The 27,980-nt window shown below is 41.8% G+C and overlaps 2 protein-coding genes across 5 annotated transcripts in view; both read right to left on the reverse strand.

Annotated features, from left to right (window-relative positions):
* Positions 1-2,529: 2,529 nt before the first annotated feature.
* LOC101172718 (riboflavin transporter 2) lies at positions 2,530-10,349 on the reverse strand. 4 transcript variants are annotated; one of them, XM_020701871.2, is made up of 4 exons: positions 10,202-10,349; positions 4,244-5,309; positions 4,018-4,141; positions 2,530-3,222 (listed from the first exon to the last, which is right to left on the reverse strand). In XM_020701871.2, exons 1-4 carry the CDS (start codon positions 10,332-10,334, stop codon positions 3,010-3,012), a joined length of 1,536 nt encoding a protein of 511 aa, XP_020557530.1. In that variant the 5' UTR covers positions 10,335-10,349; the 3' UTR covers positions 2,530-3,009. The 4 variants fall into 4 exon arrangements, with proteins under 4 accessions (XP_020557530.1, XP_004086684.1, XP_011471591.1 ...); XM_004086636.4 differs by lacking the exon at positions 10,202-10,349 and adding an exon at positions 7,167-7,346; XM_011473289.3 differs by lacking the exon at positions 10,202-10,349 and adding an exon at positions 6,996-7,346.
* A 2,922-nt stretch (positions 10,350-13,271) lies between these two features.
* The window catches only part of LOC101157521 (plectin), a 194,012-nt gene continuing 179,303 nt past the window's right edge, over positions 13,272-27,980 (reverse strand). Inside the window, exons 41-76 of the mRNA XM_023964104.1 lie at positions 27,469-27,635; positions 27,218-27,377; positions 27,042-27,126; positions 26,679-26,923; positions 25,257-25,376; positions 25,056-25,163; positions 24,746-24,964; positions 24,304-24,507; positions 23,998-24,229; positions 23,673-23,899; positions 23,463-23,585; positions 23,275-23,376; positions 22,962-23,063; positions 22,714-22,878; positions 22,436-22,591; positions 22,160-22,357; positions 21,570-21,695; positions 21,323-21,493; positions 21,093-21,248; positions 20,812-21,018; positions 20,616-20,735; positions 20,373-20,542; positions 20,116-20,275; positions 19,772-19,966; positions 19,496-19,621; positions 19,117-19,260; positions 17,706-17,894; positions 17,449-17,563; positions 17,188-17,354; positions 16,895-17,057; positions 16,604-16,758; positions 16,463-16,537; positions 16,257-16,374; positions 15,543-15,688; positions 15,088-15,208; positions 13,272-14,857 (exon numbers count right to left, since the gene is read on the reverse strand). Coding sequence (XP_023819872.1) covers positions 14,832-14,857; positions 15,088-15,208; positions 15,543-15,688; positions 16,257-16,374; positions 16,463-16,537; positions 16,604-16,758; positions 16,895-17,057; positions 17,188-17,354; positions 17,449-17,563; positions 17,706-17,894; positions 19,117-19,260; positions 19,496-19,621; positions 19,772-19,966; positions 20,116-20,275; positions 20,373-20,542; positions 20,616-20,735; positions 20,812-21,018; positions 21,093-21,248; positions 21,323-21,493; positions 21,570-21,695; positions 22,160-22,357; positions 22,436-22,591; positions 22,714-22,878; positions 22,962-23,063; positions 23,275-23,376; positions 23,463-23,585; positions 23,673-23,899; positions 23,998-24,229; positions 24,304-24,507; positions 24,746-24,964; positions 25,056-25,163; positions 25,257-25,376; positions 26,679-26,923; positions 27,042-27,126; positions 27,218-27,377; positions 27,469-27,635 — 5,463 coding nt within the window. The 3' untranslated portion in view covers positions 13,272-14,831. The remainder of the gene's footprint in view (positions 14,858-15,087; positions 15,209-15,542; positions 15,689-16,256; positions 16,375-16,462; positions 16,538-16,603; positions 16,759-16,894; positions 17,058-17,187; positions 17,355-17,448; positions 17,564-17,705; positions 17,895-19,116; positions 19,261-19,495; positions 19,622-19,771; positions 19,967-20,115; positions 20,276-20,372; positions 20,543-20,615; positions 20,736-20,811; positions 21,019-21,092; positions 21,249-21,322; positions 21,494-21,569; positions 21,696-22,159; positions 22,358-22,435; positions 22,592-22,713; positions 22,879-22,961; positions 23,064-23,274; positions 23,377-23,462; positions 23,586-23,672; positions 23,900-23,997; positions 24,230-24,303; positions 24,508-24,745; positions 24,965-25,055; positions 25,164-25,256; positions 25,377-26,678; positions 26,924-27,041; positions 27,127-27,217; positions 27,378-27,468; positions 27,636-27,980) is intronic.

Consider the following 27,980-nt stretch of genomic DNA (forward strand, 5'->3'; position numbering starts at 1 on the left):
GACGTGCATTTTTGTGATAATTGTGGCAGAAAAAGCAGGAAGTTGCAGATGTTTTTTCTAAAAGATGTGATAAAAGTTAAGTTACATACAAACTGTATGTTCGTTGTGGTTTCTATCCGTGTAACGAGGACGACTCATTGTACGCTGAGGCGTTGTCCCTTTAAGCCAATGCATCATGGGAGATGTAGTGTGAATACGGCGAGAAAACGGCAGAAAGACTTGCGTCTCTGAGCTTCATGGTTTTGTTCACATGTTCCACGGTCTGATACCGGATTCTGTGGAAAGCTAAACCGCTAAAGACGAGCTTTAGCTGGTGTTTTTGTTGGAACTGAGAGAGTTATGAGCTAAATTGGAACAAGGAAGTGAAGACTTTTAACACTTCTGATTGGTCAGACTGATGACATGTGATTAAGCCTTCAAGAATGATTGGTGGAGTCGTGGAGACAATAAAAGCTGCGGGACTTTTCAGAAAACAGTTATAGCTGCAGGTAAATCGCGGTGTCGTCATTTTTATCAAAATGTCTTTAATAGAATCAGTTAAAGAAAAAAGTATTTTATGATCTTTTATATTCCCAACTACTCAGTGTTTTATCAGGACCTGTTTGGATGAACAAAAAGCTGATTTCCTGGAGATGGTTAATGTTTTTAGATCAGTTAATGAGGGCAATTTTCCACAGCACACTTGACCATCTTCCACGGCACACTAGTGTGCCGCGGCACACTGGTTGAAAAACACTGTTTTAGGTCAATGTCTCAGGAGCGACACACTAACCTTGCCGTTGTTAGGATCAATCATTCAGTAGAGCGTCAGCGTTTTCTATTCTTAGTGTATTGGTGCTGCAGTTATATTTATTTTAGCGTGTTATTTGTGTGATAAAAGATTTGTGCTTTATAATGTTTATTTTATTTTATTTATTCAATATTGTGTTTGATTAAATATTTTCCTTCTTAACTGTCATGATCTCGCGGGATTTCTGACAGAACCAAACGCTGGAACCCAGAAGGACACTTGGAGTCGTGAGGTAAGTTTAAGAAAGTTTAATTCACAGAGGGTGAGTAGTTTGTAGGATTCTTGACGTGGCGTGGCAGCTGACTGGAGGTTTGTGGCAGGAAGGTCCAGAGTGCGTGGCTTCGGCAGAATCCAAGGAGGAGAGCGTGAGCGGTTGACTGCGACCTGAGGTTCACCCGTGATGCGGATAATTCCTGAGAGTGGAGCAGAGAGGAACAGTTAACGAAGCTTGGATTAGACAAGGCACAAAACATGAGCTGGCCAGACATAAGCACCGTGGAAGGAACAACGGACTGGCGTCGGAAACAGGTCCTGGATCTCCTTAAGTAGGCGGGGATGAAGATGAGGTGAGTGAAACCAGCTGGTCGCATCCAGAGCAGAGCAGGAACGGGGGAGGAGGAAGGTAATTGACAGAGGCACCATGTCATTAACTGTATTTTTACCATGCTGATGGTCTTTTATTTTTATGTTCTGATAACTGTTATAATGCAGTGCAGAATTCTGATAAACATATATTTTTTTGATCAATTTCTTAATTTCAATGACAATCATATTGTCCATGGAGAAAGTGACTCTTTGGGGGTGGGGGGGGGCACCTGGGGAGGATCTCGCCTGGGGAGAAATTCAGGGTAGAACCGCCACTGGCCTGGATAACCTCGGTGCAAGTCTCTGGTAGTGTTGTCATGGTCCTGGACTGCAGGGGGTCATTTTAAGAAGGAGAGGCCATCTTTTCTTACTGCAAACCTTTTAGTACTTTCTTTATTTAGTCACTAGCTTGTCTCGCTCTCTTTCTTTTAATCTTTTGTCAGACATTCCAATGTTTTTACAAAGTTTTCTCTTTTCTATTCTCCTATTCAATTTAGAATATATTACGGAAATATCTTCAAAGTAATCCATTACTTTAATATAGCATTTTCTGCACATTTATTTGGTAGAGGAACTGAAAAGATTTTCTAAAAAGATGTAAATAAAATGCCAGAATTTGTTTTTATTTTTTTTAGTTGAAGAGGAAAAGTCAAAACATGTATGACACATGTAAGTTCCTTAACTATGTAGTCAGAGAGCTCAGTGACCAAGGTGTAGAGTGTCCAACCTGGGGCAGGAGGATGCTGATGATATGCTGAGCATTGACTGTATAGGTGAACTGGACTGAGTGACCCCTCCCTCCTGGCATTCCAAACAGGAAGCCAAATTCCTAGAATTCCATTGAGAAATAAGCAGCTGTTAGTCCTTCTACTGGTCAGAATGACCATTCTGGCTATGACACCTTTTTTAACAGGTTCTTGCCAATCCTAATTTTTTATTATATTATTTTCTTTATTGCAAACTATTTAAGTTTTGAACGGACCAATCAGTTGCCTCCGTAAAAGCAGGTGACTAATATCTTCTTTGTATTCAGTTTGCTTTACATCCCCAATTTACATGCAAAGACTAAAACCATCCAGCAACAGTTCCTCCCCCCCAAAAACCATAAAAAAGGTCAAAACTCAACACAGAAACACAAGAACAGCATTCAGGAGGCAGAAACCTTCCAGCAGGTTCTCACATAAAAACACAACCTTGTTTATTTGCATTTGTTGAACAGTCTCTCCATTCCACATGAGCAGATAAAGACAGTAACAGAACTGTAACCTCACTGAGGAGTTAAGGCACGCTGTACAGCCAGGCGTACTACCATTCTTCTTAAAGCAGCATATCGCTTCTTCTTTACATCTAGGTCAAAGTTCAAGTGCGAAGAGCTCAGAATTTCAAAGTAACACATTTAGGAACTCAAACTTAACTTTGGTCTTTTGTGGTCACTGACCATGAGCCTCTTTCTTTAGCTCAGAGTAGCCTTCTCTCCATATGTAACAAATATAAATACATCATCTGAAAAAGACAGCAAGTTCTCTACTTTCTTTAAGAGAGCTGGAACACGTGAAGCAAGTTCAGTGCTACAATAAGGAGTGCAATTTATTCTAAAACTTTTACAACGCCGTGTTCAACTTAAACATGTCCGACTAGGAGGGACACCTTGTGTTGCAAACATCGCCCGACTTAAAGAGTCCGTAGACGCTGACCAGCGGGAACATGGACAAAGCCCCGAGCATGGAGCCCAGCTGCACCACAGCCCCACACCACACGAGGGCGCTGTGGCCTTCATCCCTCAGAATCACCCCGATGATGACCTTAACATAGGACAGGCTCAGAACAAACAGGATCCAGGCCAGTACCTGCAGCACAAACACAGCAGTGAGCAGAGAGAAGACATTGAAAAACTTCAACCTTCAAATTATTTATACATTTGAATTCTTTTTATTTCAAATCCACAAATAGTTTCAAGTCCAGAGCTTTTAAAAACTAACATTGTAAAAATGAGAAAGGGCCCTGTAAGGTTTATGAGTCCTGCTCAATCAAGTGAAAAAAATCCTAGAGTAGTAAAAAATGACTAAAAATAATTTACATTTACTTTGATACTCAAATTGGGCCAAACTTGATGCTGGCTGCAGCACAACGCCCATATATGGTCATATGTATGGATATAGTTTACTCTGAAAGGCTCCAGAAAAGCAGGATATTGGCCCTTTAACATAACTTTTACAAACTGGTCATTAAATCAGATATTTGTCTTGACAATTCTTGCCTTCTTAATAACAATATGGAAAATGTCAGAGATCAGCTTTCTCTGTATACAGGTGGTGAACTTACGCTCATAAAAAATGGAAAATGTTACTTAATTTGTAAGGAAAAGGGAAATCAACAGTATCCAATTTAAAGTTAGTATTATTTTTCTAGATAAAATTGTTGTGGAGATGTGTTTGCGTTTGTCAATGCATTTAGAGCAGTCAGTTCTCCTTGACAACACTCATTCAGACCTGGCTGTGAAAGGCGCCATTGCTGATACATGCCCCACTTCTCAGGAAACCTTGGTGAGTGTCACATGTGGGAGTCACCCTGTTGCTCTAAGCATTCCACGACACCACATCCAAACTTCAATCTGTGCATGTCAGGTCAAGACAGAGTCTTACGATGACTGCAGTTCCAGAGGTGCTGTGGACCATCAAAGGGCAGGGGCTCAGCGCTGCCATGGCCATGATGTAGGCGCCGGTTCCAGACCCAAACACCGTCAAGAAACACATGAAGGCAAGAGATCTGCAAACATGGTCACATGCTAGAGAAGCTTCCCAAACACATTATGACATATTAAAACTCCTGGCCTGAGTAGAACGCTGTTCAGAAGGGTCTTTCTCTCACCTTATTGGCACAAACATGGCAATGAAGCAGGCCACTGGGTTAGCAACGGCAGCCATGGTGGCGGCCAGATGGTAGGCCTTGTTCCCATAGGGCAGGCAGGAGAAGGTCTGGACAGAAGGCAGCACCGCGTTGGTCAGCGCATTGACCCAAGCCAGCACCACAAAGATGAAGGCCACCTCCAAGTTGCTGTACGTCCCCTTTCCAAAAGAGCTCCTGGGTTCTCCTGTGGCCCCCTCCAGAGGACCCAGCATGGGTTTCTGCTCCGGTGTCTGAGCGTGCAGAGACAAACTTTGTTCCCGCTTCTTGTTTTCCTGATCCTCAAAGAAGTACTGCTCCCTCTTTCTCTCTCGAGCTACAGCCGGGTGGTGGTTCAGGAGGATAAAGGCGACCAGGCTCACAACCATCATGATGCTCAAGAGCACAAAGAAGACCTGGACAGAGAACTTGGCTGGCTGGTATTTGGCTATTAGCTCACCGCTCCCTACTGAACTGGAATTACCAGTTGATGTGTCTCCATGTAAGGTGGCATTTTCACAGTCAACCACTCCAACACCCTGAACCAAAGCCACCAGTGCAGGAACCAGACCGCTGAGGCCTTCCCCTGCAAAATAGGTAGTGAGGTACTGTGGGCGCAGAGTCATCATGAAAGGCAGGAAGGTGACGGATGATGTGCAGTCCACCACAGACAGCAGGAAGCTTAAAATCAGCAAGGGGACGCTGCGCAGCGAGCCTGCGATCATCACTGTGTGCTCCCAGAAGAAAGCCAGCAGGAAGGTGGAGACAATCCCCAACACCACGATGAAGTAGATGACGGGCCGCTCGTCCAGCACTCCAGGCCGGAAGCGGTGCATCAGGGTGACAAAGAACGGGCCGATGTTGGCCATCTGGATGAGGACTGTCAGATAGGAGGGCAGTAACCACATCTCCGGGGCCTTTTCTACAACCAGGGGGAGCTCCACCCACATCCCATTGATGGCCACCCAGGAGCCCATTCCAAAAAGGCAAGCGAGAACGTGAGTGAGCAGCGACATGACGGAGCCACGAATACAAAACAGCCGGGGGAACTCTGGAAAAAAAGAACAACATGCAACTCTGATTACTAAAATTCAACAAATCCTAACTTTAAATAGGAAAGTGGTCACAAAATTCTGACATTAGATGAGTTACGTAAAACTGGATTCAATGTTGAAACAGACTTCTTTAACTTCCTTTGTTACTGCTTAGTCTAAAGACTTCAAATAAATGTAAACACAGAGATTTTTGTTTTTCTTGTTATAAATTGTCACATTTAGGTTCCGTAGTCTTAAAGTTGAAACATGAAACTGAAAGTGTTACACTTCATCCCAGGCTTTTATGCCTGCGATCCTCTCTTTGCATAAAATATGACAGAATATAAATGACATCAAATAAATGGCATATTCCTGAGCTAAATTTGTTGAGTTGTTGGGCAACTGTCAAACTGTATTCCATTACAGATTATCTGTTAATGTCATTTAAAAGTAATCCCTTACAATATCAGATTTGTAGTGTGTTACTTGTAAGCACTTTTCTTTTTATAATCAATGAAAGTAAAAGAAAAATCGGAATCTAAAGTTAAAAAAAAGGTGCAGCAGAGTATTTCACATTTAGATGAGGAGTGAAATATTTTAATTTTTTTCTGGTAGAATTAAAGCACAGGAAGAACAATTAGAGGACTCATTACAGCCAGTTCTTCCCCAAACATAAAAATACTGATCATTTACTTTCAAAAGTGCAGAATGCAGAAACTTAGCCTCAGACAGTCAACAAATGCTACTGAAGGATGCTGGAGGTCCACCACCCACAGACAGGCTAAGGCTTTGGAACAGAAACATGGAAACATGCTGGAAACATGCTTACTAGCAACACAAACATGAAATGAGAAAACGGATCACAAGCAAAAGAAAAGAAATAAAAAGGTTGTGACATCTTTTTAGCTGTTAAAGCTTCGGGGTCTCACTACTTTGGAATAGTGTAGTCAGTCTGTTGTAATAGAAGTTACTGAACATGTAGTGAGTAATATATTACTCAAAATGTAGTAGTATTGCTTCATTTGTGGCTGCCGATCTGATGCACAGTCCAGATTGGTTCATTTGGATCAGATCCTCTGACCTAAAGTGGATCCAGATCGTCTTCATCCAAACTTCCAGCAGTGAGACTCAGACAGAAATTCCAGTGAAGTTTTCCAGATTCTTGGATTTCTTTCAGATCATCAAATGTAAATGAAATCTGTGTCCAAACAAACAAGTAAACTAGAATGAATGTCAAATCCATTCACATGTTAGTTTCCTAAAGTTCACCACTGTTGTTTTTCCACATCCAAAGAAGCCAAAGGGAACATTCTAGATACTGGATCAATCCAAATGGTATTTTCCAATATCAATATAATTGATTTATTGCATTGTGAAATGATTTTATGATGGTTTAGATCGATTCAATAACAGCTTGCCTCAGACAGATCGATCTGGTTGAATCGTAGGAATTTAAGTCAATTACTCAATGAAGTCGATTAGTGGTTACCCCCATAATATACAGGCTGCCAGAACCAAAACAAGCCTTTATTAATGTAGCATAGACTTCAAGGTAAATGTTGATTTTCGAGTGTTTAAAGTGAGGAGAGACCCTGACCTCCCTCCCTCCCTCCCTGCATCCTCTAGCATGTGTTGTAATGGACACCTGACCTTTCACACAGTCTATTATGAACACCAAAGCTGCTTCATTCACATTTACTCACAGGAAACTTTACCAAAACCTCCTGGAATCTCGAAGGTTTTCCTTCCTGTAATTATTTGATATCATTCTCAAATCCAGTCACTGGTCAAATCCGGTTCAGCGGGACATCCACAAAGCACGTTGAAGTTGAACGCCTCCGAGTTTCAGTTTGGCTCAGAGGAAGAGTCCTCACCGCCGGCTTCTGACGGTAGATTCGGACCGGAACAAAGATCGTCTCTCCTTCCGTCCAGCCAGCAGGAACGGACCGTCTTCACGGAGACCTCCCTTCTGTTGTCAGCCTCCTTTTTGTAACAGTCACACCTGGCGCCCCCTCCTTCACTCTTTCGACTTCATTCTACTTCCGCTTACTACAGATGGGAGGGACTGCGCAGGCGCACACGTGCTCCGCCGCCATGACGCTTCCATAATGTTTCGCCTCGCCGCTGCGTCCTTCCTCTAGGCTTTAGGGAACAGAAAAGAGTGGCGGCAGCCAGGAAGAACGCACGTCCTCACGTGCAGCCCTCTGACAGAGAAGGAGCTCTTAGTTTGGTTCCAAGCATGATCACTTCCTGTAAGAAGAGCGTTTGCTCACCTTTCATAACAAACCCAGCCTGTCAAGGTCAACTACAGACGAGGATCACAGAGTATTAGACATAATAAGATAAAAGAAAGCAATATATAAAAACAGAATAGAGTAAAAAAAAATAATTTACTTTATACAGGAAGTATGTTTGTTAAAATTGTGAGAACAAAGTTGTAATTTTACAAGGAAGAAGCAGTGCTCTCTGTAAGCCTCCATCCACATAACATGCTGACTGAATCCATCAATGCATCCATTTATGGTGATGCCATAAGCTTTTAGTACATCATAGGAATCCATGAGCCATTACACGTTTGGACCTCTGCAACTAAACTGCTAAGAATTCCAGTCCTTGTGGTTCTACAATCTTCCTCTGCAGAGACCCAGTTTCCTGTAAATTTACTATTAGTAAATGTTTGTTTATGAGTTAAATGTTTATTTGTACATTGTTGTTTATGTACTGATGATTAAAAACTACACAGTAAGATTACACAAAGATACTTTTGTATTAACAGATCATGAGGTGTTTTAAAAAGACAGAAAGCAGTGACTATCATTTGTCATGCTCTGTTGTAAACCATGCAATGCGGGGAGCGTGGCATTTCAGAGGCACTGATGGCTGCCACGGAAAAAAAAACGCTTCCTTAACAAACTCAGAGGCGATAGTAGGAGGACACACGCGGGGCGGCTTCAATAAACCAGACAACTAGAGTGGTCTTCTGCCGGGGACTTGACCTGACACGGGACAGAAAGCGACTTTCTGATGACATAATTTGCGCTCAGTGAATTTAAACACGCATGTGCAGTGACGTATGTTTCAGAAGATGTCAGATTGGCCGTACCGCATGTCAATCATGTCCCATACTTCTCAGTGAGGATTTTGATTGGCTGGTGGATTTTCTAGAATTACTTTTTCTTTTTGCGGTTATTTATCTTTGCTGACCTGCGATCTACCTTCATGTTCTTGAAGGTCGACCGGTCGATCGCGATCGATGTTATGAGCACCCCTGATTGTAGACTCACTAAAAGACTTTCCTCAGTGATGAAACCGATGCAACTGCTAACAATGTGTTACACATCTCCACTGAAACACAATGTTGTTTTTTTCTATTTTTCTTCGTAAACAGTCTTTTGCCTCAAAAATGTATTACTTTAATCAAGTAAATTCTCAGTTAATAACTTCTAAAAATTCTAACTTTAATCTAGTAAAATAGACTTTTTTACTCATCATTGTTGAAGTTTATCTTCGTACAATTTTGGCTTTAATTGTCATATTTTTACGATTTTATTCAAGTACATTTTTTTAACCTTATTCTCATATATTTTTATTTTTATGGTAGCTCTAATATTTTGTTGTAGAAGAGGGTTTTCTGCAAAGTTTTATTTTAAACTAGAAATTTTCTAATTTTATTTCTTTTCGCTCTTTTAAAAAGGAGACCAAATGAAAATGGGAGTTCTACTTTAAGACATATAGACTAAACCTGACAGAATGCCGGCAGCTTCAAACATTCGACACCTTACCAGCACAACGATGATCTTAGATCAGACAAAAGAAAGAAATGGGAGAAAATAATTCACATTTGGATTCACTAACAGAAATCTGGTTTATTATGTCAGTGATGTCACTGTTCCCATTTTTTTAAATAACCTTATCTTCCAGCCTTTACAACCCCACTCCAATCATCTTTTGATCTATTTTAAAAGCCTATCCAGCAGTCTCTTAGCTACGGTTGTGTCTTTTTTAGCCTAAATCTAAAAAAAACCTTTGCTGTTTTCTACTGGACATATTTTCAGAGAGCAGCAGCAGTGTTTTAGAAATTTGCTTCTGAGTTGTGGGTGGGGCCGTGTTGCAGAGCATCCCCCTCCTCCTTCCCCTCTCCATTGCTGAGCCCTCTGTTTACGGCCCCTCAGACCCCCAACCTAACATTATGCAACAAAAATGGCAAGCAGCATTGGAGCTATCCAGGTCGTACAGTTTTAAGGCAGATGCCAGCTCGGATGAGAAAACAAAGGCGTGCATGGTTGATTTGCCTACATGTGGGTGCATGGTAATAGAGTGAAACTGGGAGCTTGTGGCCTGACCTTTGTATTTCGAATAAAAACAGAAATACACTCTTTTTCAAACTGATTTTTTTCACCTGCTGAAATACTAAGAAATGCAATTTTAAGCTCAATTTTCTGTATGTCTCCATCAACAGAAAAATGCCACAAGAACATGTTAAAAACACCAACAACACCATTTTCATTGGAATGGGTCTTTGACCCTAAACGGATTGAGGTTGCTGAAATATTTGTAATCTGAATATTTCTTATTTACATATCAGTTATGTATGAAATAAGGTAATTCTGTATATAATAAGTTAAATATGAAAGGTTATAGAGAAAAAAATGTTATCATCTTTTTGTTTTTGCCCGCAACTTAAAGCAGTAAAACCAGCCACAGTTAATAATCTGCCATAAATAGCAAGATTAAGAGAGTAAAAGCAATGGTGCTGACATCTGATATTTAATATTGTAAATTAACAGGCAAAGTTTTAAACTTTATTAAAAACCAACCAAACACAAAACACATAAAAACTGCATTTAATGAACAAAATCCATTCCTCCTCTGGAAAGACAAACATTAACATGAGTGACTTCTTACATACCTGCAGATGGCTCACAGTCAGCCTCAGCTGTAGGATGTGTAACGGAGCACCTGTTGGCTGCTGTTGGCTGCTGTCTACACAGTCTGCAAATACGGCTGAAAAACACAAGACTGCATCTTTGAAACTCTGTCATGTGACTGAGCTGAAGGCTGCGCCTCAGGAGCTCAGTTCAGGACTCAAGGTTCTTCCCAGGAGCGGAGAGAACAGAAATGGGTCAGAGGTAGAAGTAACAAAACAAAAAGGTTTTCTTCACTGACTTGCGGTTATTTTACGTTAGGGTCTTCTGTGAGCTGGTAGAACAGAAAAGAAACTCTGACTTTGGACAGCTGTCTCTGTTGTCTGGGTGGATGTCAGGGTCAGACTGGCTGTTTTTTATTTTTTATTTTACGTTTATTTTACCAGGAAGTCCCATTGAGATAAGATCTCTTTTTCAAGGGAGACCTGGGCCAAAAGTCACCTGTTGTTCAGCATCAATTCCAAACGAAGAACCCCTGAAGAGCACTAACTTCACTGCATGACATTTAATTAGTGCATACTTACCCCCCTCTGCTCTGACTGGCACTTTGGGCTTCATTTGTTCCGTTGACTGGTAACAGCGCGATGAAGCCAAGTAGATAGATAGAAACCTTTATTTCACCAGGCAAAAAATTAAGAACAATTTCTTATTTACACTGTTGGTCTGAAAAGGCTAAAAACATGAAGTATGTCTGACATAAAAAATTAAAACTATCCTACTTTGTCTGATTAAAGCAACTGTTGTGTTAATAATGAAATTAGGTTTTAATTAGAGCCCAGTTTGATGTTTTGCCTTCAAGTACTTCCCTTTCCGTCAAGCAAAAATACCAATTCTGCTCTTTTTCTCTGATGAAAAAATGAAGAAAAATGCAGTACTTTCTTATTTACAAACCGTTAGTCATCTTTTTAACTTTCAAGTTAGCCTGTGCGATCTTTGCCTTTGAATCTACAAAAGTTTTCCTTTTATCTTGGAAGAAAGTATGTCTTTTTAGCCCTTCTGCTATCCTAAGGGGTCAAGATGACCATTGACGTGTTCTCCCTACACGTCAATGGTCATGTAATCCATGGACAACAGTGAAGATCACAAATCATTGAAGAAGAAAAAAGGTTCAGTGCACTGTCTAGTGGGTCTAGATGACCCAACTCCCAATGGTAAAGTGCCTAGGATAGCACAAGCGTTAGCTATATTGGACAGTTAGTGATATTACTACTTGTTTATAGCTTTCGTAAATATTATCCTTCTCACAGTAAATTGATGAGTGAAGAATTTTTGGCTCCAAACTATTACCATCTTAAACTTTAATTTCTGCCACCATGTTTCCAACTATTTGTAAGCGACCCAAAAAGTTGATCCTATTTCATCTTCCTTGAGCTTTCAAGGACTATCATCTGGCAGAAGAAAGCCGAGCCAACTGCCACTAATGACTTAATTTTTTTGATTTTGGTTTGGTTTGGCTGGTTTGTGACACAACAGGTTTATTATCAATCCTGGGCTCAAACCAGCCTCATGCAAAGCACCCACTGCAGATGTTAAAAAATATATACCAGATATACCACCGTAGACTTTGAGAGCAGAAATAATAATTTGACAATAAAAAAGTAAAAATGATAGATGTGGATGTTCTTTGTCTTACTAGTCCCGTTTGTTTAAATATATAGTCTTTGCCTAAGAAGCTGTGCAGGACTTTTGATCCACTTTTGCCAATAATCTATTACAAAATACTTTAGTTTTGTTTAGATGGAGCTTTGCGCTCAGAAGGCTATGCTTTTAGAGATGGGAAGCTGATAAAAACAGTGTTGTCAGATGAGAGTCGATTTACAGGGATACTCATAATTCCCTTTCAAACTATTAACTATTATTGCATAAAAGTACCTCACTGTCTCTTTAGGTGTGAAACCACGGCACATATGATTTCTTAGCCTAAGTAGGTCAAAGTTAAATCTCAGCTTTGTTTTTCTGAGCTCTTTCTGTGGCTCTCAGTCAGGACAAGTATTTGTTTAGAAGTCGAATACTCCCTAATCCGTCTAGAAACTGTGGGACACTTTGCTTAAATAAATACCTTTTTGACACTGTGTGTTATGTGAGGGACCATCTCAAAGACTCAGATGTTGCATATGAACTGGAGAACTTTGAATTGTCAAAACTATGTTTTTTTTTTTTTTTAATAATTTAACATATTACACTTAATGGTTCACCTTTACTCTCTTTTTGTTACAGTAGTGAGTAGTTAACGATTATTTCTGCTTAAATGATTCATATTTGTCTATGCCACAATGTATTCTTGATGAATACAGAAATACTCAAATGTGGCGACTTCATTTTCTCAACCGTTGAAGCCTCCCTCTTGGCTTCTGTTAGCCCCATGATTTGGTTTTTGTGAACACAGTTAAATGTTTTGACGAACTTTGGTCGTAACCTTCCCGACAAAAAAAGCAGCTGTGATTCGTTGATAAGCATTCGGAACGCCCATTTGCCTTAACCCTTGTGCTTTCCTGCACTTTAACATTGGGAGTTGGGTCATCTAGACCCACTAGACAGTGCGGTGAACTTTCTTCTTCAATGATTAGTTAGGGAGAACACGTCAATGGCACAAGGGTTACAAGTCCTCACACACAGAACTGTTTCACTTAATAAACAAAAGAAAAGAACGATTGCAAACCTTTTCCTGATGGAATAAACATACTTTGCAGAACCCAGAATAGATAGACTTGATCTCGTTTAGTGCAAGACAAGTTTTTTATATAAAGTACTCATGAAGAAAACAAGCTGATTCTGGAAGCCTGGAAAAAGAAAAGGGCAAAACTTTTACTTTTAATTACTAAAAATATCATTTGTTTTAATTTAGTCTTTCTAGTCTAGACAAACCAAATGTTGCAGCCCTTTTCATAAAGAAAAAGGTAGCATTAGTTCCCATGCTGAAAAGTCCAAATTTACCTCTAACCCCCCCAAAAAAATGTTTTTTTTTTATTTTGGGATTAAAAGTCAATGGGTGTCAGAGATGTCCTGTTCATTCCCCACATGTCAATGGTTTAAATCAACACGACTCAACAAAAATAATAAGAAAATGTGTAATTTTATTACAAAAGACAAAAAATCTTTTATACAAGTGGACACAAAAGCATAAGAGGCATTCCTTTAGTTTTCCTAAAGAAGACATTAGAATGAGTGCTGGGTATAGAAACGTTTACAGTACAGGAAGATTTGGATGCATAGCAACTGGATGGAATCTTCCTTTTGTATCAAGGAAATCATTGAGTCTCTCATCAGCTAAAGAGTAAAAACATGTCTGACATAAAAAATTCCTCACAACAATTGCATAGACCAGCAACTGTCCTTTAGGTAGACATTATGTAAAGACAACATTTACAAATATGACATACAATTAGACGAAGCATATGGTAAAAATAAGATAAACAAGGAGTGATAAAACACAGAAGAACATACTGTAAATCTCAAAGTCATTGCTTCTGATGTAATGATTCTTGTTTTTTTAAGGATCAAATGTGATTCTGAAGGAAACTGGTTAGATGTTCACTGAACATGTTTGAAAGAATGGAGTTTTGGCCCATGCTAATATGAGGAAAATATATTCTGTTAGATAAGAGAAGTACAATGAAAAAACAAAAACTGTCACTAATATTACCACCTATGTTGAACTGTACAAAAGTTCAGAATCTTTTTAAGACACTTACATTAAAAAACACAATTTATGTTTTCACAATTGCCACTAACAACTGTCATTTTTGCTCTCACGTTTTTCATATTTGATCGAGAAAAAGTGCATGTTTAACTAAATGTTTCCAGTTTTCTGCAGGAAACAGCACATGTTCACATTAACGTTTTGCACAAAGACGTGAATGAAAAATAGTCCTGAGAAAAGAAAATCTACAAAGCAGCAATGAAAAGTCCTATCTCTGGTATATAATGTTGTCTTTCCAAAGTTCTTACAGTAATGAATGACTGTTGGAGAAATAAATGCCCCGAAAAAGGGCCAGAGATGGCATGGCTCTGCCAACAGTGACAAAAAAATGAAGGTATGCTAAAGATGCAGGAACATATATGGTAGCATTTATCTTGATATGATTTTTGGTTTAATGTTCATTCGGATTCCCACCAAGGCCGTCAGACAACACAGCACCATTACAGGAAGTGAATCTTAACTGCTCTTCTTTAAGTTAGACTGTAATTGTCTGTTTATTGCTGCCCTGGCTCATTTTAAAAATAGAAAAGCTGAATAAAAGCAAAGCAAAGGCTCTTGAGGCCATGCGGTAAAGATCCATGCAGAGCGTCTTACTTTCTGGACAATCAGATAAATGAACGGAAGGCATCTAGGGACCAAAAGTCAGAGAGTCCCCCTTTATATCTTAAATATAAATTGACTCGTCATGGTCCACAAACCACAAAGAGAATAATCCTTCAGTCTCACTTCTGGAATCTACAGACATATAGCCATCCCTTTTCTAGAACCTTGTTGTCCGTTCGTTTCACTTTTTCAGACAGTACACAGCTTTTTACACTTCAGTGCGTTTGTCCGTCTCATCACCTGGTTTCAGTGCTCCAAGGCTTTGTTGGTTTAAATCCAGCAGCAGACTTGGTGCATAGAAGCAGAGCTACTCACGTAGGGAATCTGTCTGCCTCGTCTGAAAATGAAAAATATTAAGTTAACCCAATCCTCTTAACTTTTAATAGTATATGTAGTTCTTGTAACCTGGTTTCTGGGCAGTGAGGTCATGATTAAAGAACCAATATCATTAACTCTCACACCAATGTACCGGGTTACTTAAGAAGGTAAATAAAACCCGGTCACTTAAGAACATGTTAACACAGCAGTAAGTGTTTGCAGAAAGCCTGGCAAAGTAGATTTTCAGACCTGAAGGTGAGGGGGAGTTGTCCTCCCTTGCAGAGATAAAATGCAAATCGGACCCCAGAGCAGCTATGGAGCTCCTGGGACGGATGGAGCGATCACCTGAGAAACTCCTGCGGAGCAATGCCTGAAACGAGTCACGCAACACCAGTAAGCCTAAACAAAAATATCTACAGATATTTACACAAGGTACAAAAATGACGGCTTTCTAAGTGTAAAGGATGTGCAATATAACACAAAACGTAATTATGGAAAAGCAGAAGCAGCTTGTCACAGATTTGCTTCTTAAAGAAGATCAACATTCTTATCTTAACCCATAAGAACCCATGGTGACATCAGTATAACAGAAAACATCAGAGATGTGTTCTGTGCTCCACTTGGTCTGTAGTTTATCCCAGAAAATGTTCATTCTAAGAAAAGACGGGTCTGTGTTCTTATGGGTTGATATGTCACAAACTTGCCTTGCATGTCTTGGGGCTGGTGGGGGCGGAGGCGCTGCTGTAGAGGCTGAGGCTGGAGTTAGACCTGCTCACAGTTAAACCCTTGGTGGTGCTTCCCGCTGGTGACAGGTACTTCTCTTTGATTTTCAGGTTAGTCCGACCTTTCACTGTGGAAGAGTCAGCAAATGTTGAAGAAACTGGAGTTTACAACGATGGATTTTCACATAATAGCCACAAACAACGAGGCAAAGTTGAGACTATAACCAAACAGTAAGATCAAAAATATTGTTAGATAAACCTCCATCCATTTTCTAAACCCATTGTTTTGGCTTCATGGAGATGCCAGAGCCTACCCAGGTACCGTAGAGCAAAGGCGGGTTACACTCTGGACAATTCACCAGTCCATGGCAGGGCAACACAGACACAAAAAAAAACATTTAGAACCACCAATTAACCTATCAAGCATGTTTCTGGACTGAGCGATACCCAAACATGCAAACCTCAGAGATAGGAGACGGCTGGAATTTGAAACAACACCTCCTTGCTGTGAGGTAAAAGTGCAAACCACTACACCACTTTACAGCCTTAAAAGATAAAACATTTCTTTTAAGTTATAGTTTTCTTTTGTCTCCTGATTTTGCTTATGCATTGCACAAGAAATGTACCTTAAACATTAAACCTGCCGTCAGAAAGGGTCAGTGTGTAGAGTTTTATTAACAGTTTAGACCTCCTCACCTCTGCAGGGGTCATTCTTGACCAAAAACTCATCCAGAGCAGTCCAGCCTCCTCCAACCCTGACCATCAATGTGCTACGGAGGATCCGAACCATCCGCAGTTGCTGGGAATCTCCAAACTGTAGCAGCAAGACATGAAGATGTAACCAAAACATCCTAGAGATGGATTCTGTCTCATAAATGATTACATATTGAGAAAAGGCTTACCCTGTATCTATTTGCACTGATTTGCTCTACTTGGAATCTTTTTGGGCAGCTACACTGTGATACCTGTCGACTGACCTGTTGAAGGAGCAAATCGTTTTAGTGGCATGCATTTCTTAAATCTGCATATTGCTTAATCCTCACTTCTTCATTGATCTGATCTGCATCCAGCGTTTTCCTGTAGGGATCCCTACTGGGATGGAGCGCGCTCACAAACTCATAGTAGTCTATAAAACCGTCGGCGTTTGTGTCAAAAATGTTTGCCACGGCATTCATCTCCAGGGAATTGGTTGGAAACTCTGCCAAGAGCACAGCAAAGGAAAACAAAAATGTGACACAAACCAAAGAGCACCTCAAAGGCTGACACTACAATCACTTGACACCAACTCAGAAACGATGGTTTTAGCAGGTTAATTACTGGAAAGAAAGTCTTACTAGAAGCCAGGACATAGTCAACAAACTCTTTGTGGCTGATCCGTCCATCCTGATCCCTGTCGATGCAGCGGAACACATCTAAGATCCGAGACTTCATGTGACTAATCCACTGAATGTAACGCTTTCGCCAAATGTTGAAGTCAAAGTTGGCAAACTCCTCCATCTGAAAGGGAAAAGTGAAGAATTGCAAAGACTTATCTTACATCTTTTTAAAGTTTTAGTTTTCTGGCCAACTGCAGAAGTACAGGACCAAACGAATATTTTAAGAGTATCGTTCAAAAAGACCCAATAACCTCTTTGAGCATCTGCTGGTGTTGCTCCAATCGGTTTTGCCTTGCCACTGTCAGATGCCAAAGTTTTTGCCACTGGCTGATCAGCTGACTCAGCTGTGGAGTTTGTGGGTCCAGGTGGTCCAGGGGGACAGATACAACTGGAGGCAGCTTCATTGCACTCCGTCGTTCTGGAAGAGGAAGGAGTCAAGTTCTAGTCATCTTTGTCAGATTATGGTTTTTTATTTACTCCACCTTTGCCAACAAAAGGCATGCTCTCCTTACTAGTGAATGGGCGCTTGCTCGGGGAAATGTGGTGCTTTGGCACACTCTTGTGTTTGCAGGATTTTGTGGCATGTTCAACCTCTGGGAACTTTTTGTGGAATTCCTCCATGAAAATCTGTAACATTCAAACCATGGTGAACCATCAAGACCATATAAGCCTCAAAATTAAGTGCTGTAAGCTGCTCCAAACCTTGAAGCAAGTAAAAGAAATACATTTTGCCCAATGTAATTTTTGTTTTTCATCAGACATAAGTTACCGTGTGCTGTTCAACAAGTTTGTGGTTTTGCTCTGTAGTTTCGGGTAAGGGGTCTTGATCTCTAAGCTGAAGAGCTTCTTTTGCAGAGGAGATCCAGTCCAGGAGCCTCTGGACTTCCTCTTTCTCTGCCTCCAGTGTTGCCAAGCTGGCCTGGATCTTTTGGCCCTGCTGCTGGGCCCAGGTGTGAACCTGACACAGAAACAAAAAGCAAAACAAAATTCTGTTGTTGGTTTAATTTATAGGACAATAACACAGGAAAGAGACACGCCTTAAAGTACCAATCCCATCATTTTTTGATGTATTCTAAAAAGTGTTCCCAGTGGCGTTTTAATTACGATCATGCCATTTTAAACAAAAAATCAAAAATCCTGTGTAGTTTTTTAGGACTTAGTTTCTGCTAAATAATAAATAAATAATAAATCTCTGAGTTGTGGGCGGGACTGATGGTGCAGAGAAAGCTTGCCCTGCTTCCAGACATCCTTCTCTTTACACACTCGCCCACAGCCTCTCACAACCCCAAGCTAATATTAGAGGTTCAACAAAATTGGCAAGCAACATTGGAGCTATCCAGCCGTACAGTTCTGAGCCAGGTAGCCGCTCAGATGGCTCTTCATGAATGGACGTCGGTGGACTAATGATGCACTGGAGTTGATCTTGTGGACCAGTGACTGCAGCACCTACATAACTGCTACAAGCTTTTACCAATGGTATTTTTTCCTCTGCTCCTGAACTATTTCAACAAATTAATACTCAGAAATGCATTTGAATCAGTTAGTTCAAAATGGGCCCAAGTCCAAGAGGTTTGTTTTTCCAGGAAATGATTTGAATTGCATAGCTTGAAGGGAGGCTACACCAAATGATTAAAACTTTACCCAGATTTAGCACCAGTTCATAGCTTACAAATGCTATAATATGAAGGACCTCACTTTTATCATTTCAGAGGACTAGCAAACTAAAGTCCCTAGACTTGGGTCCTTCTTGAATTAAACAAAGGCGCTGCCATATTGGATAACTAGTGCTGCCATCTATGGGATAAAGCTAAACCCATGCGAGAGAGGCCCAAGTCCAGGAATTTTGCACTTAATGCATCTTAAATGTAAAGCATAGTCAATAAATTACAACGGACTTGGGACGTTTTTGCACATAATCAGATAGCTTTTCCCTAGAAGACCATAGAACATATAATATCTCTATTTTGGAAAATCTTTTGAACTAACCGATTCAATTTTAAGCTAAATTTTCTTAAATTATGTCCTCCATGATGAGAAAAATGCCACAAGTACTTGTTAAGAACACCAAAAACACAATTTCTGTTGGAGTGGGCCTATAATTTAAAGGAAGACTTGAATATTACATTTGTATTTGATAATTAAATTGTTTTTTCCTTTTTGCTTTGTTTTCGGATACTCACCTCTTCGTAGCGAGTTTTAGTGACACTCATCCAAGATTTGAGTGTAATTATTGAGTCTGGGTGACAGGAGGACAGAATGTCCTCCCCGACACACTGGATCTTTTCTAGCTCTCCAGCTTGACCCTGCAGGCCATGAAGTGACTCCTGTGGAGGGGCAGAGAAAATAACAAAATGACTCAAACAGAGAGCTGCTTGTTTGGTCTAAGGACACAAGAAAGAGGCTTCTAACACATAGGTCCTAGCAAAACCTTGTTTAAGTGCCCTTGAGACGAACACTCTTATCAGCACCTTGATGTCCCACAGCCTTCCCTCTGGCCTGCCCACATGCAGATACGGTGTGTGAAATGAATGTCTCTCTGAAAAACTGTTGGGTGCTGACCTCATGTTCTCTGCGGAAGGCAAGCAGACCGTCCTCCTCTTCTGGAATGACCCCGTACTTGAGGATCCGCTCTGCCTCAGTGAGACGCTCCATGAAAGTGTGAACCAGGGCATCGAACTTCTCACCCTCGAGAGACGAATGAAAAGATGAAACAAGAGAGTAAGAGACTTGTGATCCACTTTTACTTTTACCTCTTCATTTGCTATGTGTTTAACAAGTGTCTGACTTTATGTTCCGGTGCACCCAGGACAGGGTTTGTCCAATGGGAAGCAGTACCTGTTGAAGTGCAGCCTCCAGCCTGTCCTGTTTGCTGACAGATAGTTTGCATACGACCTCCCAACGGCCCTCCAGTTCATCCATCTGCTCTTGCAGCCAGTGAGCATCTGCTGTGCTGCTCCTGGTCAGATCTCGGACAGAGCGCTTCAGAGTCCGAATGCGTCCAGCTCGTTTCCCCAACTCCTTCTGAAAAGCCTAAAAACATCAAATATGAGAGGAAACCCAAAAGAACAAAAACTGTGGATATCAAGTCATTTTCATTCAAGCAGTACTGGTACCTTTGGATCAAACTGTATATTTTTCTTTGATCTGTATCAATTTAAGCAAATGTCCACTGATCGTACCTTGTGTTTGTCTATGAGATTGTTGACAGTGTCCTTGTCTCCGCCCACAGGAACATCTTCAGCTAATTGGGGCTCTGCTCTGTAGAGCCAGTCATTTAAAGCCTGCAGGGCATCTGTGAATCGTCCTGAGAACAGCAATGCTTCTTCCAGTTTATGTTGCCTTAAAAAAATAGAGAAAACACACAAAAGGATGTTAATCTGTCATTTAAAAGCATTTGAAATATGACTTCATAGGGGTTTGGGCAGAAATGTTGTACCTCTCCATGGATTTGCCACTGATGGTGTCCCATGTGTCCTTCAGTTCAGCCAGCTGGTTCTCCAGATGTTGCCTGTCTCGGTCAAACTGAGTTTTCTCGTGGAGGCTGCGGCCGCTCTTCATCGTGGCCTCGTACATGGGCCTCTTTGATCTCAAAAGCTTCTGAAAGTCCTAAATATACACCACTGATCAGTCAGTAGTTGGCAAACATGTGAATTGCAGAAGGCGGTGGCAGTGACTGTACCTTCTGTTCAGTGAGTTGTTGCTTGATCTCCTCATGGGAGACAGCAATCTCCTTATGGGTATCTAATGTCTGCTCAACCTCTGTCATCCAGTCCAAAAGGAGCCGCCAAGATTCATTGAACTGAAACAAAAAGAGGAGTCCAACTTTACTCCCAGATAAAGGGCTCTCCCTCCCCCACAGGGATTTCATTCGGTACCTGCTTGGCATTCTTTCGAACATCTTCCAGCATCCTGCCTCTCTCAGAAATGAGCTGCAGCAGCTTTTTGTATCGATCCTGGACGGTCATGATCAGGTTGTGGATGACATCACAGTCCTCCCTCCTGCTCAGCTCTGTCAGCCTGCGGCCTGCACTCTCCAGTGAGCTCTTCTTTTCGCCAAATCCATTCACTTCATCAACCAGTAACTGAGAAAATGGGGAGGGTAAAAACGAGGCTTCAAAGGAAAAGAAACATGATTTCTGGATGTTTAAAAACAAACCTTGTGGTGTTGAAGCTGTGTGCAAACTGTATCCAGAACAAAACTGGGAAGAGGAAGAACCCCAATGGACTCTTCGCATTTACTCATCTTTGTAAGGATTTCCTGAACGCTGCTGTGAAACTCCTTGGCGAGACTCAGCCCCTCTGTGAGCTTAGCCTGAGACCAGAGCAGAAAACTGAGAGGTTCCCTAACGAAAGCAATTCATTTAACTTGAGCGTGTTGGTAATTACTTTCCGCTCCTGGACTTTGCTGCTAACTGAAGCCCATTGCTGTTCCAGAATAGACAAGCTGTGTTCTGTGCTGGAACCCCGAACAACAAAACTGCTCTCCAGCATCCTGTGAACCGCATTCCTCACATCTGTGTAGGAATACAGCTTTGACTCCATCTCACTGCACAACTCCTGTAATAGTTGAAGAAAATAAGATGATGTACAAAGACCTTAAGCTGTGTACAGGTAAACATCAAAAAAGACCAACCAGGTGAGCATTGAGTCTTTCGCTGGCAGACTCTGGCATTCCCCACATGGTTTTGGAGGACAGTCTCAGGTCTGTGTTCTCCAGCCACTGTAACAAGTCCTGGATCTCCATTGCAACATCTTGCACCTGATTGAAAAAAACGCATCTATGATGTAAAGTCTTATAAATTTGTGTGACAAAGATTGTTGAAAATTTTTACAACAAATAAATAAAGTAGTTCAAAAACCCCACAAGAGGGCGACATCAAATAAAAATGCATTGATGTTGGGTTTAGGACCGTCTGGCTTGAAACCTGGGTTGGCCTCCCAGGGAGTGCAATGAGCTCAAATCCAGTGTTGTCCTTGGGCAAGACCCTTCATGCTGCTGCCTACCTGTGCCTTGAAAAGACAGGGGTGTGTCTCTGCCAAACCACATGTGGGAATCAGTAAAAGCTGATGAGCGGATGAGCCAAAAGGTCAACAACAAAGGGGAATGGGACTGAGAAAATAGGATGTGAAATTTCTATTTGGACTAATCCCTCCAGCCCACCCTGCCTTTAGCTTCCTGTATGTGAAAAAAACGAAACACACCATGTTCTTTCATGCTTTTACCTGACTCAGTCTGTTCTCTAACTCCAGCTGTCTGCGATCAGTCTCGCAGCGAACGAACTCCCAGCTTTCGTTCAGGAGCTCCAGCTGAGCCTGCAGCCCATGTGGACTGTCCCCGGATCCAGCCTCCAGCAGCCTTTCTCCAGCCCGATTTAGAGACTCAACCGTGCGGATGTGGGACATGACGTCATTCCGCAGCACCTTTGAGACAGCACCAGACGTTCAACATGTTCTAGGAATCTTTCACTTTACAAAAGTCTTCTTGGTCATTAAAACAACCTTGTGTTTTGCCAGCTCGATCTCACAGGCCTGCAGGTCGATGGTGACTGTCTGCGCGCCCTGCAGTTGTTCAGCGGTGCGGGAAAGCCACGTGTGCAGCTCATCCAGAGTGTTTTGGAATTGACCAAGGCCCAGCAGAGCGCTTTCCAACTGATGCTGGAGTCACAAGAGGGTCAACTGAAAACCTGCTTGTTCTGAACAGTTTTGTACTGAAGCATAAGCTAGCATCAACTCATTTTACCACAACATTTTGGTTGAACCTGTTGTGATTTTCCCACCTGTCTGTTCACAGTCTCTGACTCCAAACTGTCCCAGCGCTGCCTGAAGTCGCACAGAGGTGAGACTGAGCCCGGTCGCTCGGAGCCCGGCGACAGCCGGCACACAAAGCCATGGTTTAAACTTTCCACTTCAATCTTTTTTTGATGGAGTTCCCGCTTAAAATTCTGAGACGCAAGAGGAAATGTTACCAGATCTGTCAGTCAGTTTAAACCCCCTTCCTGGCAGCTGGGATTTTAATTGAACTCACCTTAAGATCACAGAGCTGCTGTTTCACTGATTCTAGGTCAGTTCCTACCATGAACCCTTCTGTGCTCCGCAGCTCAGCTGACTTCAACCACTCAAACAAGCCCTGGTGGTAAACATTTGCTGTTACTGCCTCAAACACATCTGCATTCATGTTGCAAAATGCCAAAGCAGGATGTCTAGACTTTGCTCTTTGCTGGTGCAATGATATAAAAGAATACAGTCAAAGGAAACTTTCACAGAACAAGATTCAGTTTTTTTTTTCCATTTTTCAGTTTTAACTTCCAGTATTGCAGTGACTCTGCATTTACACTAACCTGCATGGTATCCTGATAATCCAAAGCCCTCTGCAGAGACTCCTCAAGCTTTCTGTGACTTTCATTCCAAAGTTTGCTTAAGTTGTTCCATGTACAATAAAGCTGTAATGTCAAACAGGGTTTTTAAACCGTGCACACATCATCAAGTGTTAAAACAAACCTTTTTCCTGTTTAAATGAACGCCTTACTTCATCCAGGCTCTTTGTGACATCGGGTTTGTCAGTATCTCCACATGCTGACATCAGATCCATTCCCAGAACTCCAAGGATGTCCAGATCTCCCTGCAAACTGTCTATGTCCTCCCTTAAGGACTGCAAATGGAAAAGGATAACATGCTTTCTCTTCCCTTCTGTTTCTCAGGAGGCTGTTTAAATTCTGCTTTTTGTTTTTCCACAAACCTGCATGGACTCCAGGCTCTGGCGAATCTTCTCACAGTCAGTCAGACTCGAGCTGAGATCCAACACAGCCTGCTGAGCATCACTGAGAGCTGTCGTCACTTCACTCACATCACTCCAAAACTTCACTGCCAGGTCTAAGACTTTGAGCAGCCAGCCTTCTTTGTCCTTTGCTTGTTGATGGGTCTCGTCCCACAGCCTGGACAGGCTGGACACGCGTTCCTGAACCGCTGAGAACACAAACCCAGAGAAGGGGTTTAGAGAATGCTTCCCACCGTTTGCGGCCTTGCTTGCCGTGCCCTGGGGTCGTGTGTATTCATGCGGTCACCAGTGCGGATGGATCCGTCCCCCGTTGCCTGACTGTTGGTCATCATTTCTTCTGCTTGTGTTTTGACGTTGCTGAGGCCCAGCTCCAGTTTGGACAGCTCAGCCAGGGTTTGCTTGTTGTCCTGCAGGTGCTCCTGGATTCTGGGGGGAAGACCCTGCAGGGAGGGGGGTGTCTGCATGCGACTAAGCAGACGGTCCAGACTGTCTCTTATAAGAGTCATCCGCTCATTCAACTGGACAGAAAGGAAAATTCATGTGTGGATGATTGCTGGCATATTTCTTGCCTCTCAAAACGATGGAAGCGTACTTGCGTGAAGCGTGGTAGAGAGTCCTCGAGCAGTTTTGCAGTCTCCTTGACTCGCTCTCTGATGGCTGTGTGCTGCTCCTCAGCCTCGGCTGCCTTGCGACAGAACTGGTCTCCCTGAGTTGGGTTCAGTTCTGACAGGCGTTTAGCCAGAGAACACAGGCGTTGAATTAACGGTCTGTGCTCTGCTATGGACTCTCTGAGACCCTTAAAAAAAGAACACAAGGCGTTTTTTTTTAAATAAAACTAAACACGTGTTTGATTTGAGTTTATCCCTTAAATCCTGCAGGCACACACAGGCCTGTCAGGAACTTGATAAACTTCAACAGATTACCTCAAAAGGAAATGATAGCTGAGGGTCATGAAAGGCTTCTTTGTTTGCCAAAAGGGGGAAAAAAAGAAAGAAGAGCTGGGACTGCAGTTGAAAAGAAAAGGCTTTAATTACCTGTGAGAGGTCCTGCTGCTCCCGAAAGGCTTCGTAACTGATTGTGCTTAGAGAAAGCTGACCAATGAGGACCTGAGTTTCTTCCAGCCATGGTGAAATCTCAGCGAGGCCTTCAGAGAATTGAACTAGAAGAGACTGAGCGTGCTCCAGCTGGAGGACTACATGAGCGTTGGTGGCTGAGGTGGTGTTGCATTGATCCTGTAAGGCCTCTACTGGAGTCTACAGGGAGGAGTCATTTCAAAACACACATTACTGTAACAATCATGTTTTGAGGATTACAATAAAAAAGATTTACAAAATGAAATTTTACCCGGAGATCTCCAGTTTCTCCTTCATCGTTATACGTCATCAAGATTTCAGAAATCTTCATCATCTTTTCAATGTTGAATCTGTGCTGGAGAATCTCTACAGCTAGGATCTGTTTAAGAATATCAAACACAAAGCATTCTTTGTACGATTCAAAGTGCAAGAAGCAAAAAAAGTTCCATAGCAATAGTAAAAGAGCCTAAACCTTTTGTTCGTGGAGTTGTTCTGCTAAGAGTTCTGGATCCAAATCAATAGTTTTCAGCTTTTCAAGACTGAGTGCTGTGTCTCTGAACCAAGCCATCTCCTTCAGCACCGCCTGTTCCAGCTGAAGATGATACACATCATGTTAACCCATCATCACTATCTGTGTCTTCTCTAAGTTTATTAGGCATAACATCTGATAACAGCTTAGAAAACAAAAAGAAAGGCGGACATTTACAATGTTGTAATACCCCGATTTGAGAAATCTGTGGGCAAAATACTTGTACATGTGTTTCTTAGTGCTCAAAATACAATTACCTTAAATGTTAAAGTTTGGTATAGACATGTTTTATTTCAACCGTGTTGTAATAGAAATGTTTTGACTCCCGCGTGCATGAGGTAGAACAGCAGTAGCACTCTTTATCAAACCAGCATATGTGCATGCATGGGATTTTACTTTTGATTTCTTACAGTCAGACCCACAAAAATATGCTCCATTCAAACACAAGTGAGCATCCAGCACACTTAAGATTCCCTAGGGAAATGTTTGAATTTTCTGTGATGCTTTCAGGTGATAAACCTGTTCCTCAGTAGAAGCAGAGACGGTGAGAGCTCATTGTTTTCAGTACAAAGGAAGGCTGCAAAATGAAATCTCATACACGGTTCTACCTTCAACTGCCAAAAACAGACAAACATTTTTTTGTGTGAGTCTTTGAAAGTATTAAATGTCCAATCCAACCATATTAGTTCAAGTGTGAGCAGTTATAATGATGATAGCATGTTTCCCATTTATTTCTTCTTTTTTTTGTGGTTATTTCTGGCTAATGTAGACAGAAGCGTTTATTTCAGCTCTATTTATTCAGTAAAGTTCAGGCTTTTGCACAACTCAAATCGTTTTACTTTTTTGTCCGGCTCCACCCCTGGAATGAAGCAACAGACATGCATTGGACAAGAAGTGCTAGTTTTCTTGTTCATTCATCTTTTAAACCTGTTTCTTCCCTTTCTGGGTCACAGGGCTGCTGGAGCCTATCCCAACCATTCACGGGTGAAGGCAGGGGACATCCGGGACAGGTCGATGGTCTGTCACAGCGCCACAATCACACATCCATTCACTGTCACAGCCATACCTATGGACAATTTAGAGGAACCAATGAACCTATGAAGCATGTTTCTGGACGGTGGGAGGAAGCCGGAGTTCTCTTAGAAAATCCACGCATGAACGGGGAGAACATGCAGACTCCACACAGAAAGGCCCCCCCCCCCATTGCTGTTCTGTTTCAGGTCCCCCACCCAGGACTTGAACCGGGGGTCTTCTTGCTGTGAGGCAAGAGCGCTACCCACTTGTTTAAAATGTTTATAATCTATTTTCTTGAGTTTTCATTTAATCTGGTAGGGATGTCGTTGTAGAGTTAAATGGGAATATTACTCGCTGTCTTTCTGCTGCACACAGGACAGCATCTCCAACATGCGTCTGCGCCCCTGCTGCTCCTAACAGCTCCCTTTCAATGCGACCCAGCCACAGATGGAGGTCCTCCTGGCTGGAGGTGCAGCGACTAGAAGCTTCCAGGGCCTGCTGGAGCCGCTGCAGCACATCCAGACTGCTCAGGCTCAGCACAGAACAGCGAATACGCAGAGCATCCATCTTCTCCTGGACCTGCAGGGCTTCTTCCTCTGAAAGGAAAAAGATATTACATTTCCATTTTTTCATCATTTGATTACATATTATCTGAATCGTTTGGTAAGATTTACAGTGAAATAAACATTTTGATAAATCATACTTGAATATTACCTGAAACTGCTTCCATTAAATCTTGTCCTGACTTCTGTATTTTCCCCAAGTCAGTAGTTTTAATTTGAATTTCATCAACAACAGCCTAAAATAAACCATTCAAATTAGTTAGACTTTTCCCCATGAAAATCCCGTGATGGTGTTCTTTTTTTCAACAAACATGGTAGATCTTGAACCTTCGCCCTGTCCGTGGCATCTTGGAGATGCAACATCACTCTCTCTGCATTTCGCAGCCCGGCAAGCGTCTGCTCCGCAGATATGAGCCACTGCTGTAAGCCGTCCACTCCATCCTGGAGTACCTGAGCTCTGGGCAGAAGGAGCTCCAGCGTCGTCCTCCTATCAATTTTTTGTTCAGCCCATCATTAAGTTTCTTGCAACCAGTTTTGACAGTTCAAAAGCCATTTTACATATTGTTAAGGTAACTGACCTTCTCTCTGCGTTCTGCAGTAGCATTTCCCACTTTTCATTGAGATGTGTGAGCTTGACTTTTGCCTGCTCCCCTTCCTCTCCTGGGTGGGTCTCCACCAGGCGAGGACCCTCCAACAGCATTACGTCCATGCTACGCCGTCGATCAGTTAGGAGACGCAGTAAGAGCTTTAAAAGATAAATTACAAATTGTTGAATTTGTCCAGGGAACTTTTCTCACCTTGCTGGATTTTATGCATTTCTTTTCCTAGAGTTATGTTTATAGTCCGTTTTTTTCTTATTGAAGATCTTTTCTGTAGGTTGGTCTCATTTTTCAAGCTTGCATTGTCAAGAAGCAGAGAGGATTGGGTGTGATTTCAGCTGAAACTTCTTTTTCTCACACCCCCAGGATGCGTTCGCAGACTATCAGCAAAGCTCATTGTGGTGTTGAATGATAGCTCACTGTTGAAATGAGCAGCACTCATCTCATCAAGAAAGTAGTATAAACACCTTGGGTGAAAAAAAAAGTCAACC

This window comes from Oryzias latipes, chromosome 16, assembly GCF_002234675.1.
Source record: "Oryzias latipes chromosome 16, ASM223467v1".
Taxonomy (NCBI): domain Eukaryota; kingdom Metazoa; phylum Chordata; class Actinopteri; order Beloniformes; family Adrianichthyidae; genus Oryzias; species Oryzias latipes.

Coding starts and splice junctions, on each gene's coding strand:
- LOC101172718 (XM_020701871.2), bottom strand. CDS start 10,334: ATGACAGAGTTTCAAAGATGCAGTCTTGTGTTTTTCAGCCGTATTTGC. Junction 5,310..10,201: donor TGACTGTGAGCCATCTGCAG/GTATGTAAGAAG, acceptor CTTTTTTTCCAG/AGTTCCCCCGGCTGTTTTGT. Junction 4,142..4,243: donor GCCATGTTTGTGCCAATAAG/GTGAGAGAAAGA, acceptor CCATGTTTGCAG/ATCTCTTGCCTTCATGTGTT.